This window comes from Diabrotica undecimpunctata, chromosome 3, assembly GCF_040954645.1.
Source record: "Diabrotica undecimpunctata isolate CICGRU chromosome 3, icDiaUnde3, whole genome shotgun sequence".
Taxonomy (NCBI): Eukaryota; Metazoa; Arthropoda; class Insecta; order Coleoptera; family Chrysomelidae; genus Diabrotica; species Diabrotica undecimpunctata.
Window position 1 is genome coordinate 8,855,418 of NC_092805.1, and position 13,148 is coordinate 8,868,565.

General features: G+C 34.0%; 1 protein-coding gene across 1 annotated transcript in view; it reads right to left on the reverse strand.

The window, feature by feature from the left end:
* Positions 1-776: 776 nt before the first annotated feature.
* Positions 777-13,148, reverse strand: part of LOC140436419 (odorant receptor 13a-like) — a 78,944-nt gene continuing 66,572 nt past the window's right edge. Inside the window, exons 3-6 of the mRNA XM_072525234.1 lie at positions 8,820-8,921; positions 6,814-6,919; positions 5,575-5,736; positions 777-925 (exon numbers count right to left, since the gene is read on the reverse strand). Of these exons, the coding sequence (XP_072381335.1) occupies positions 854-925; positions 5,575-5,736; positions 6,814-6,919; positions 8,820-8,921 (442 nt within the window). The 3' untranslated portion in view covers positions 777-853. The remainder of the gene's footprint in view (positions 926-5,574; positions 5,737-6,813; positions 6,920-8,819; positions 8,922-13,148) is intronic.

Below are 13,148 nucleotides of genomic sequence, written 5' to 3' on the forward strand. Positions count from 1 at the left end.
ATACATTTCATTTTTTTACAGCCCTAGATAAATAACCAGCTTATTCTATATATCCTACATAATCTGTATCATGTACTATTTATTAAGTACTGAGAAAACAAATGATCAAAGACGTATTGAGTTCTACGGTTCGCAATGCTTGATGACAGTATGTCCGGTGGGTATGTAAAAATTGTGAGAATATACGTGTATATATATACACACATAATATATACCTATCAAATGCTTTACTTTTAACTGGTAGACGACTTTTCTCAAAATGGTGCATTATTTTTCTAATATTTTTAATAATTTAACAAGTTCACCGAACCCACTGTAAGAAACATAGACATTTGGTTATCGAGTTCCATAAAACTCAAAAAACTTGTCGATACCTGTCTGAATTTAAGTCCATAACGGTGTACTTTTTTACAAGATCTCTCTTGACTTCTTGTGAACACTTTGTTTTTCTCGCCTCAGTCATTCATGTTTCTTTTATTCCCTTGCTGTGTTGATTCACCATCCATTTTTGTTAAAAATTATTTTTTTAATTCAATATTTCTTGTCCCCCAAATTATTACTAACTTCGAATCTGTATTTTTTTCTAATTTCTTTTCAACAAAACAATAAATTGTCCTTTGTTAGTTTTATTGAGAAACTGTTTTTATTGAGATTATTTTTATGAAATATTACTTATTTTTATTCTGATATATAAAGCTAAAACTACAAATAAAACTATATATGTAAACTATATTAAAATTTATTTTATGTAACCGTATACATACTTTAGCGTGCAATTAAATATTTCATTGTAAAGTTTAGATAGTGTAGCTTATTTTATGTGATCCAAATTTCAAAAGAACGTAATTTCAATTTAACTCTCAAGTGGTGTTGTAGTCTCAACAGTTTGCAGGAATGTAAAGAAGGAATAAGCCGTTTTGATCATCTGCAAATGAAACAATTACAGTTAGTACAGGAACTAGCTAACAATTTTACAAAGTGTTTTATAATTTAAAACCTTTGATAAACCGTAACTAAGAATTAGTGGGCATGCTCTGGCTGCATTGTAGATGTAGTACCTGTTGTTTGACACGACCGCACCAAGAGTCATACACTGGAAGTGGTTTCAAACATATATATTATCAAATGAGGTTGACTGCCTCAGTATAGGCAGTCATCTCTCATTTATAGTCCATGTGCCACACTCTTGTAACTCGATCACCCTGCAGATAACCAGATATTGCTAGAAAATTGGGCAGCGTTAGCTCTCTGCACAATACTGACGCCAAACGAGAAGTAAAAACTTTTATGGTCGTGAATCAGAGAGCAAACGTCAAAATAGAATCCATAGTGTCATTGACTGCTTTAGTCTGTAGACTAGTGCGCACTTTAATCCGCATTGCCTAACTTCAAATTATTCCCATTGGCCAATTGACCTGGACATCCCTAAAATCGCTACAATACGGGTGTATAGAAGTATCCGATTTTCAGGTCAGGCAAGTCAGTCCTTCACGGGCTCTCCTAGAGTCTTACTTCAACTACATATTAGTGTTGTATTTGTTATTCAAAAAAATAGCTAGTTTAACGCTAACCCAACCAAAACATGAAAAGTACATAGCCAAATTGGACTTAGCAAAGGATTCTTCTGCGACGGTAGGCTCTGCAGAGCGTTCGAGGACACAATGGCGGTGTGGCCCCTTTCTTTGACAAGACGACAATCGAAAGGCATTTGTACGTGGTACGAGAAACAAGTGAAAACTTCATACTAAATTTCTCAAGAAAAACAATTATGGCAGAAGTAATTTTTGTTTGTAGGAGACCTTAAATGAGCCAGGGAGTGCTAAGAGTTCTCGCGATGACATAAACAAACATAATAGAAACTTATTGTGGAAAGCCAACAAAAATGCACAGTATAAACTAAGCAATGCGAAGGTTGAAAATAAATATTTTGTTTTTAAGTGAAGTCAGATGACCAAACATCGAAAAATTCCAAGTCAGCACTTATACCTTTTACCACCACCCTCAAATCCTACCACATCGCATCTCCAAACCTTATATAACCCACTCAACAAAAGCACCAACTATCTATCAGACAAAACAGCTAACCTCAATACCGTTCAACTCCATAGGCCCTAGACTTTTATGTAAAGTCACCCACAATCCAGACCCATATACAATAAGCTCCAAACAAACGTTCATCTATTAATGACCGGCGTGAACCAACACTTATATCAAAAAGATATCGAGGATAGCTTGCCAGACATTAACTTTTCATACAAAAATATCGTCCTCATAATTGCCCCGAACTAACTTCGTACGAATCTTCACAGAGTCAAAACCCACTTACGCCTAAGCACTCTTAAGAGATATTCAGATTAACAAGAAAAAAATGCATTATAGGATCCGTAAGTCTAACAGTGTAATTCCTTTGCGTTTGCAATATTTCTTGACATAATATTGTTCTGAAGCTATTTTCTTGTGGCATTTTAAATTAATTACTATTTAAATGGGAATAAGCCACAATTAAAGGTTAAAATACGTTTATTGACGTTTCAATTTCCACTTCGGAAATCGTTCTCAAATACAAACATTAGTAAATTAAACAAATTTTGTTTTTTGTTACTTAGTGAAAAATTCTTCTAATAATTTAATTTTATCTGACTCATCTATATTGACAATTCAGACATACCTTATACATTTTAAAGTAGACGACTTTAAAATGATATTGCCAATATTGTCGAGTTGCGTTCCTGGGACGACTTTACTTATAAGATAGTTCATTCGATTATATGAAATCAACTTTAACTTGAGAATATCCGTCAGAAAAGATCATAACATGTAATTCGTCTTTAAAAAGACAAATACATGCCATGATGATAGTAAAATTCTCCTGTTAGTATTATATTTAGGTGAAACATCAAGACCATTAAATGTTAGAATAAGTGAACATCAATCCTATATTAAAAATAGAGAATTTGATAGATCTCAAATCTGTAAACACGCATGGGATAATGAACATAGGGTTCAATGGAATGATTCAAATATAGTCCTAAAAGAAACGGATGGTAAAAAGAGAAAAATCAAAGAAGCGGCTCTAATTATGCTAAATGAGACCAATTGTGTCGCGAATTCCTCGGCAGAATGTAGTAGGATCTGGTTACCCATATTGAAAGAGGAAGTTATTAAAAGGAAAATACCAGTATTGGTAAGTCAGTAACATATAGAGAATACATCATTTATGTTCTTTAAATAACAAACATATAAAGTCGGAATTTGGTGTTTATTGAAGGTAAACTAAATGCACGATCAAATACTTACCATGTCGGGATAGTATTATGAGGTTTTTTTCCTGGTTTTTCCCTCATAATTTACTATGGAATCACTAACAGGAGAATTTTACTATCATCATGGCATGTATTTGTCTTTTTAAAGACGAATTACATGTTATGATCTTTTCTGACGGATATTCTCAAGGTAAAGTTGATTTCATGTAATCGAATGAACTATCTTATAAGTAAAGTCGTCCCAGGAACGCAACTCAACAATATTGGCAATATCATTTTAAAGTCGTCTACTTTAAAATGTATAAGGTATGTCTGAATTGTCAATATAGATGAGTCAGATAAAATTAAATTATTAGAAGAATTTTTCACTAAGTAACAAAAAACAAAATTTGTTTAATTTACTAATGTTTGTATTTTGAGAACGATTTCCGAAGTGGAAATTGAAACGTCAATAAACGTATTTTAACCTTTCATTGTGGCTTATTCCCATTTAAATAGTAATTAATTTCTTGACATGTTGCTAAAGCGGACATCTCAACAACGAATGCCTTCAAATTAACAATATGTCCCAACTTCAGACAACAACCCAAACCCTTCGTATGACCCAAAGCAAATGCTCCTACCTGTCTAAACTGCCGAAGAAATTACCCCGCCTATGCTCCCAGGTGTCCTACAAGAAAAGCTCCACCAGCTAGTCTATAACAACAAACTCAATCCGTAACTACGCCCAAACAAAATCCAGTATACGAACTCACCTAAGCCACAGCGAACCTCCATGAAAGTCCAAACAATTCTGAAACGAATCGTTTGTTTTGTGATGTGCAATTCCGGTGTTTCAGTGGACAATGCCGCAACAACAAGAGGAAGCCTACCACCAGGAGTTCTCCTCGGCCCCTTCCATATTAAAATAATTTTTCCTTTAGCGGTGCTTCGTTTTATAATGAGTTGTTTTTCTGATTCCAAGTTGCAGTATAATAAGCAGCACGGTTTTTGGATTGAAAGATTTCACGTGAGTGTCGTAAAGTTTTATTTTTCATTAGAAGAGGTTTTACCATCTCAATATCGAAAGTCTAATTTTTTTATTTCTTTTTTTAAGAGTTTATTTGGCCAATGGAGAAAAAAAAACATCAAAGACAATCAATTTAGTTGGAAACGAAAACTGCAATTTTAGATCGCTTAGGAAAAGGAGAAGGATCTACGGCAATTAAAAAACATTTTAATTTAGGTGAATCAACTGAAAGAGCAATTTAGAAGAATATATTTGCTATAAGAAAATCTATAATTTCTGGTACAAAACTAAGCGCCAAATTTTCATCAAGGGATATATTATTAGAAAGATCAGAAAGAAACAACCCAATTTGGATTGAGGAACTAATTCAAAGAAGAATTCCTGTAAGTGGTTATTTATTCCAGGAAAAAGCTCTTCAGTTTTATGAGTTAATGAAACAGTGGGAGTTACCAACTTCAACTTCCCAAGGCAGTAAAAAATTTTCAGCTAGCAAATAATAGCTAATCAGGTTTATAAAGAGAAATGCATTTCATAATATCAAGATCACAGGAGAGAGTGCTACAGCAGATAAAGCAGCAGCAAAAATATTTCCACTGGAGCTAGCGAAAATAATTAAAGATGGGAACAATTGTGCCGATCAAGTATTTAACGCTGATGATGGGACTGTATTGGAAAAAATCGCTAACCGTACTTACATCGCAAAGGATGAAAACACTGCAAGTGCACATAAAGCGAGTAAAAATCGAGTAACATTATTACATACTTTGTAGCAATACATCAGGAGATAGGATGTTGAAATCGCTCTTAATAAATGAATCTCTTAGACCACGTGCTTTAAAAGGCAAAGATTTACTTCACAAGTAAAACAAGAAAAAGCAGTTGATGTTAAAAACTTTAGAAAAACAATATGATTTAAACTGGAAGAGTATTGAAGAATTAAGCTATTTTAAACACGTTTTAGAACAAGACAGCTTTGAAAAACATCCACCTGCAGACGAAGTTCATAAATAATTAGTTTACTTTTAACAACAATATTACTAAAATAAACAGGTTCCCCTGTTTTCCTGTTTATCGACACGACATTAATAAATATAAATAGTTACAAGACCGAATAGAAATATGGACCAATTTTTTTTAAGCTTTTATATGAATTTCTTTTAGATATTGGAACCAAAATATATTGAGGTATTTTGGAAACAGCCAGACGAAGAAAATTTAAGAAGATATTGGTGGTTTTGGTGCCACAACATCACCACATCGTTTTGAAGGATAAAAGACAGAGGAGAAATAAAACGCACTTACCGCTACAATTGTTTGTCTATTGATGTCTAAAAATCCCATCGCAGATAAACATACCATCTTCTGGCTCCTAAATATCATAAAACTCAATGGCTTTCTAATCGATATGATATTTGGCAAATACCATTCACAATGATAAAAAGCAGAATTGGCGACCTCTTGTGCCTAAAAAGTAAATTAAATTTAGTTTTCAATGTCATTTTAGGAAGATAACATACTTAGTAGATCTAATTGTAGCCCGGTGTCTTCTACAGCCCATACAGAGACATGGTCTCAGGGTCAGCAACCCCCAAATTGGGAGTCTTACGCTACCATGCAAGGTATCTATTAAATACTTGACTTGAATCATGTACACCTGGTAAGTATTTTAAAAACACATTGCTTTTTGAATTAGTAAAAATTTAATCTTTACATTTGTATTCACTAAAGTGGTAAGACAGTATTGCACAAAATAAACATTACTGAAACTGAAACATAGATGTCTCTTTGCGCGCGCTGTCATATTCAAATTGACTAGTATAGACCTAAAAAAAGAGGTTTAAATCTTTGTATGTAGGTATATTTAAAAAATCCTTAAAAGGGCTACATCAAAAAACACAAACGTTTTCGGAATAATAATTCCATCATCAGGTTAAAAAGCAGGTTAACATGCCTGAGCCACCAAAATATAAGGGTACAAAAAAATAAAGTTACCAAAAAATGTACATGTTGTTATTTAAAAGTGAGTGATGTTTAATATTATATTAGATTTAACTTCAGGCAACACATAACCATGCCTCACGTGAGTACCAGCGTCCTTAGAGTAAACCTCTTCAAACGGACATCAGCTGGTAACTGATTGACAAGATACCCTTTGGTTCATAGGTATCTAAGCACCGCTAAAAGAATAATTGTTTTAAAACAATAAGAGGTTATACCTTTGAATGCGAAACTCGCAATGATGTAATAGGGACATCATGTTACAAGGGAATCTCCGAATTACAAAGGCACACTTTACTGATATCTGGATGGAATAGTTAATATTTAATTATAATAGTTAATAATAGAAATTTTTAAATGAAATACTAACCGCACAACTATAAAATCGCATAAAAATAATCCGCATAAAAAGAAACCTTACTGTATACCGACTTCTCTACATTTCTTCCGTTTGATCTTCCTTATAGGCTACAATTACATTTACAAACGACTTTTCTAATAAAACTACAATTTTAATATGTTGGGTAATATTTGTCAACTTACCTCATCAATTAATTTTTGAGCTGGTACTCCGTATAACAATAAAAATTCTGAAGTGAAAGCCATCACCATAGTTCCACATCTGATTAAATCGACAATTGTGTTATGACTAAAAAAGGATATGTTTTTAAGGTTAAAAACTTAATTCAACACTAGCGTAAAATCATACAAAACCAAAGGATATCACATAAATTTGATATGGCCTTTTATTCAGTTCTCGTCCATTGGCCTTGATTAATTGCCAGCTGTTGCATTATTTTCATTCAGTTTTTGTTAGTTTCTATCTGATTTTTCCCAAATGTCTGCTTTATATAAGAAAATATTCTTAATTTCTATATGTCACTACTTTCGTTGTAACTGGTTGGCGACCAAAACAGCAAATTGTTCAGGATCTTGAATTGATGACTTAAGTATGTTCCTGTTGAATGGATCCACTCTATTTTTGTACAGATTGAACCATACTTGCTGTCTCTCAGCATTTAAATGCATTCGAATCTTCTTTTCGGGTACTTTTTTTCAGGAATTACATTTACAACGACACTGGCACTGGCACTGTCTACAAAATCAGTGTTACTATCGTAAGCAAAATTTTCAACCACGTGGTCCCACGACGACATATCTTCTTCTTTTTCTACGACACTACAGCCTAAATTGAACCTTGGCCTCCTCTATTTGTTGCTTTCGCCCTTGCTTGTCTCTGGCTAATCTTCTCCATACACGGACTCCTAAAAGGGCTTGTGCGTCGCTGATTACTGTGTCTTCCCAGCGCTTTCCTGGCTTTCCAACCGGTCTCTTTCCCTACATTCTAGCATTCAGTGCTCTCTTTGGTAACCATACTCTCCCAATATTATCACATATCCGACCCATTAGAATCTTTGTATTCTAATGAAGTCTGAGAGTGGTGCTTCCCTATAAAGTTGATAAAGCTCGTTGTTTTATTGACTTCTGAACATTCCGTTTTCACTCATAGATCCTTGTATTCTCCTCAATACTTTCCTTTCGAACGTGTCAAGTTTGCTTTTGGATGTTTCTTTCAGTACCATGCCTCATTGCCATAGCATGCTGTTGGTCGAATTAAGGTTTTATAGATTCTCATCTTTATATTTCGGTGGACATTTTTAGACCGAAATATATGGGAGAGGGCAAAATAAGCTCTATTTGCCTGCATTATTCTCTTCCGTATTTCTCCATCTTCTGACCCGTCGACATATATTTCTACTCCCAGATATGTAAACTTTCCAACCGTTTTAATGTCATCTTCATGTATAATGTTTTGTGGGACTATATTTCTTCTCGTCTGTATCATTTTTTTTTGTTTTTTCGGTGTTAATTTCCAAGCCTAGCCTTTTTGTTTGCATTTTTAACTCTGCGTATGTTTCCTGTGCTCCTGATGTTCTACTCATAATATTAATATCATCGGCATAAGCGGCCAGTTGAACCGTACGATTGGTCAGTAGGTTTCCTCGTCCAGTTTGCATTTGCTAACCGCATACTCCAGTGCCAGGTTAAAAAAAGTTGGGGCCAGCCCATCTCCCTGCTTTAGTCCCTACGAAATTTTGAAAAAGTTTGTCCGGTGGTTTTGTGTTCGTACACATGCCCGAGTTTCATCCATTGTGGCTTTAATGAGTCTAATTAGCTTGTGTGGTATTGCCAATTCCACGCCATATCACGATTTAAAATAATTAAATTACAGCAAACAACACTCTACACTCTACTAACGAACTGCTTTCCTACGAAAACGCTTCTGGCATGCTTTGGCACAGGCATCCGGTCGGCAGGAATAAAACGACGACGCTTTTCAAACGTTCTACAATATATGTACCACGACTATGGTTAACTTCTCTGCAATGAGTTTCTCTGCAAAGATTCTACCACTTTAAACCAAAGCGACTATGAATATAAGATTGTCCGATCAACTTAATTTATGATGGAGATCCAAATGGTACTTATTGTACGACGGAATTTATGTGACAAATTAGAAACAAAAACTTATAGTAAAATATACTTACGGTTGTGACAGCACGTACATGTTCATGCACAACAAAGATGTGATAATGGAAATTAACATTGCGAAGAGCGAAGAAAATATTTCGTCAAGGTGTCGGACATACCTAAAACGTCATAGCAATGGTTAAACTATTTTATTGTTGAAGCATTTGCAAAAAATGCCTTAAGAAATGTATGAGTGAACAGAAAGGGTAAGTTGTCTCATCATGCAGCCTCAGACGTCCCCAGCTAAACATAGGCGTCTATCTCTTATTCCCAACCCCATCTATCTCACGGTGCTTTCATCTAAATTGTATTCATTTTCTTTAAATCGTTGGACCAACGTGTTGGTGGTCATTCGACGTGTCGTTTTCCCTTGTGTGGTCTCCATTCTAATATCCTGTTTATCCATCGACTGCCAGCACATTGCTATATACCTGCTTTATTAAGAGGTATTCCCTCAGATTAAGCTTCATGGGCTCTGCTTTTTATTCGTAGGAGTAAACCGAATCAGCCTCTTTGATTCTTGTGTAAGGAAGGTATTATTTCTGAACATTCGCCACAGTTTTTGTAATTTGTATAAGCCTATTTTATTTTGGTTTAGTGGTTTGATGTAATTTTTCCATGTCTGCATCTGGTGTTTTTGTAGCTTTTGTTTGATCCGACGATTTAGCCATCGTTACCTATTTTAAACTACTGGGTTTTAAGTTCTGTTTGCTCTTCTGCCAATTTTTTTCTTGTATAATATCTTCAAGTTATTCACTTATGTCTTTAAATCTTTCCCTTGTATCTACTAACTTTTGTACCACTACATATATAGAGCATTTGACATTGCTTCTTCCAACTCCAGGTTTTTTAATTGGAATTCGTTTGTTTTCCTTGTTGATGTCTGGAATAATAACTTTAATTTTCATTTACCATTCTTCTAAATCTGTACCCTGGAGTTAAAATTGGTCAAATCGAAAAATTAAGAAAATGTTCTTTTATGGTGGGTAAAAACCTTGAAAACGGGTCTTTAGAATAGTAGTGTCCAATACCGGGCCAAATCCATTAGGACCAGATTTAGACAAATCCATTATTGTAATTTTCAAAAGAGGTCAAATCCTCTGACATCCAGTACCAAACTTTTAAAACTGGTCAAATCCAATTTATTAGTTTATTAGTAGCATTTTCTGTGCATTAAAGTATTCAAACGATAAAATCGATGTTGTTCTTTAAAAATTACATTCATATATTAGTAAGAAAATAATAATGTATCACGAAATGCCAATCTATTTTGTGTTTGTCACGTATACGTGTTTATCTCCATTGTTGTAAAAATGGAGTTGACCATTTTTGATCCTAGGGTACAGAAATGTGCTCTATGCCGTTCTCTTTAACTTGTAATATACTTGTGGGTTTTCAACTTTTTGTCTTCTCATTATCATCAATCCTCAAAAGTCCACTGCTGAACGTAGGCCTCTTATCCAGTTTTTATTTTTTCTTATTAAATCATCAGCTCATCGTGTAGGTGATCGACCGACGGCGACGCTTCTTTTATCTTCTCTTTGTCTCCATTCCAATAACCTCTTTTCCATCGCCCATCCGTCATTCTAGCTATGCGTCATGTCCATCTTCATTTTAGTCTGGTTAATCTTTCGATGACATCGTTACCTTCGTTCTTCTCCTGACCTGTTCGTTTTTTATTTTGTCTTGCAGACTAAAGGTTTTTTCGTGATATACCTATTTTCGAAGATTGGGATCTAACAATGGAAATTCTACAGCTACCGATCCATGGAAGTGATAAATGATATTGATCTAATAAGAATCGTAAAAAATGTCAAAAATCGCGCCCACTTATTTATTTAACAACTTTATAGAAACTGACTTCATTTGCGGCAAAATTCAAAAATTCTATACGAAAGCTGCACTCTTGACCAATGGGTTTTAAACTATTTTCCCTTATTCGTCCTACTTTTAGAGATTTAATCTCTGACGACTGGGCTAATATGAGTTTGACGACTGTACGTTGTATTCGTTTACAAATGTGTCCGTGTGTATTTGTACACAGTTTACATAAAAGTTGAATTACATGTTTCCAAAAACTTTTAAAAGTAAAAAATAAACAATAATTTATAAAACATGTTTATTTTAAAAATGAAAACATGTAGTTTAGAGTTTGTATATGGAAAATGTAAAATATATTTTTAAAAATATAAACTGGCGTATCGAAAAATAATCTTTTATTTAAAAATCAACTGGATAGAAAAACAATTAACGTTTATTTATCAGTGATTAAAAATGTTAAAGTAAAACCGCAAAAATAAATGTGAGATATTAAAAAAACAGCCGCATAGCGTCAAGTTACATAAAACAAAATAACTTGTTTATTTACATTTTGAGAAGGGTTTCCCAACTAAATTGTTGTAAAAATATAGTAATCAATACAAAAAGACTAGTCGCCATCATCAGTACTACAGTTCGTATGTCTGGGGCACATACTTTGTAACAATTTCTAATTTGCTTATGGGGGGGGGGGGTGAAAGGGAATATTCAACAATTATTGGGCTTGGAGATAGGGTAAACAAATAAACTGAAACGTTTTCGAACGGCTACTCGTATTTTGGTTGGAGAGCTAGGTCGTTGATAAGAATTCCTTTATTTAAGGGACTGGGAGAAACTAACTACGAAAAAGAAATCAAAGAAATACTTATAAAGATGTTCTGGGCAACAATACACAAGAAGATTCTTAAACTATTTAAAATATGACGCCATTTAAAAGAATCCTCTTGGTACTTAGAAAGGTTTTTCTTTCCAAAAGGGAGGGAAATATTATTTTAAGGGTGAATATCTTTTTAAAGGAAGTAATTTGAAACTCCTGGTTTAAAGAGAAACAGTATATATTTATTTTTATTTCACTTAAACGATTATTACAAATAAAAATATCCAAATTTATCAAACCTTACATTGATTTTAACCTTCTAATAAAACAAAATCTAACAAAACACTTTAAACTTAAAAATTTTGGTTATGTACCAAATAACAGGAAAGGATATATTGTATAAGGTCATGGATGAAGTCCAGAACGGCATCCAAGGCGACGAAGGAATACTTTCAGTACGGCGAAGATGGCGGAGTTGACAACCCTTGATGTTAGGGATAGTATAAGATCACAACCCGCGCCATAAGTCTACCCAACTTATTTTTAATATTCTTTGGTAGGTCCACATCTCGAATGCTTCAAGTCGATCGCTTACCTCTTTCTTTAAGGTCCAGGCCTCCACCCCATACAGCAGCACCGAAAACACATATGAATGTAATATTCTTATTTTGAGTTGCAAACTAAGGTCTCTACTGCATAATAATTTTCTCATCTTATTAAATGTTGCTCTAGCTTGTCCAATTCTTATTTTTATTTCTTCTGTATACTCGTTATTTTCATTAATAATTGTACCAAGATATCTGTATTTTTTTACTTTTTCTATTGGAACCCCTCTTACGTTTAACATGTCTTGTTGTTGTGTTTTGGAAATTGTCATAAATTTTGTTTTATTAGCATTAAGCGTTAGTCCACTTTCCTCACTACCATTTACTACATTATCTAAAAGTGTCTGTAGATCTTGTATATTCTCTGCTACAACTTCCAAAACGCTGCAAATAGCTTAGAGGAAAATGAAAGGGTCAATGCTGAGTATATCGCTTCGTGACCGAGTTACAAACGTAGACTTGTAACGAAGAACAGGAGTTACCGATGCAATTTCCAGAATTGCCATACTGCAATGGCCAGACACGTCGCCCTAATCCGTGATGAAAGATGGACTAAGAGATTGCTTGAGTTGAAGTCGAGGTTAGACAAAAGAAGTAGAAGAAGACCCCCTACTCGTTGGACTGACGATCCTTAGAAAATGTCAAAATGTCAAAATGTGACATTTTGACGTGACATTTTGATAAGTGACGCTGTTCAATCACAAATTAACCCTTTAATTTGTAATCTCACAATATTCTTAACTTCTTAATCTATTACAGTTTCACCGTGTATAAGTGACATTGTAAAACCATATCGTATAATATTTTAATAATTCGTTCATTTACCTACAACTAAATAAATTGCCGAATAATATGTGTCGCAATTAAATCGTAGATTAAATTGTAGGGTATGCAAAGTTTGTTGGTATGGTATGATAGGAAGCAATAACCTCTGTGCTGAGGTATGAATTATTTGTGAGATTTTAAATTGGGGAGTTGAGCTCATGGGAGGGCAGTCTACTACAGTCAATCTTAAGTAGTTACCTATCGAACATCATATTGTGTAATTACCAGTAACTGTCAATAAATCAACATTTCTACTCCACAACTTCAACCTTTTATAATAC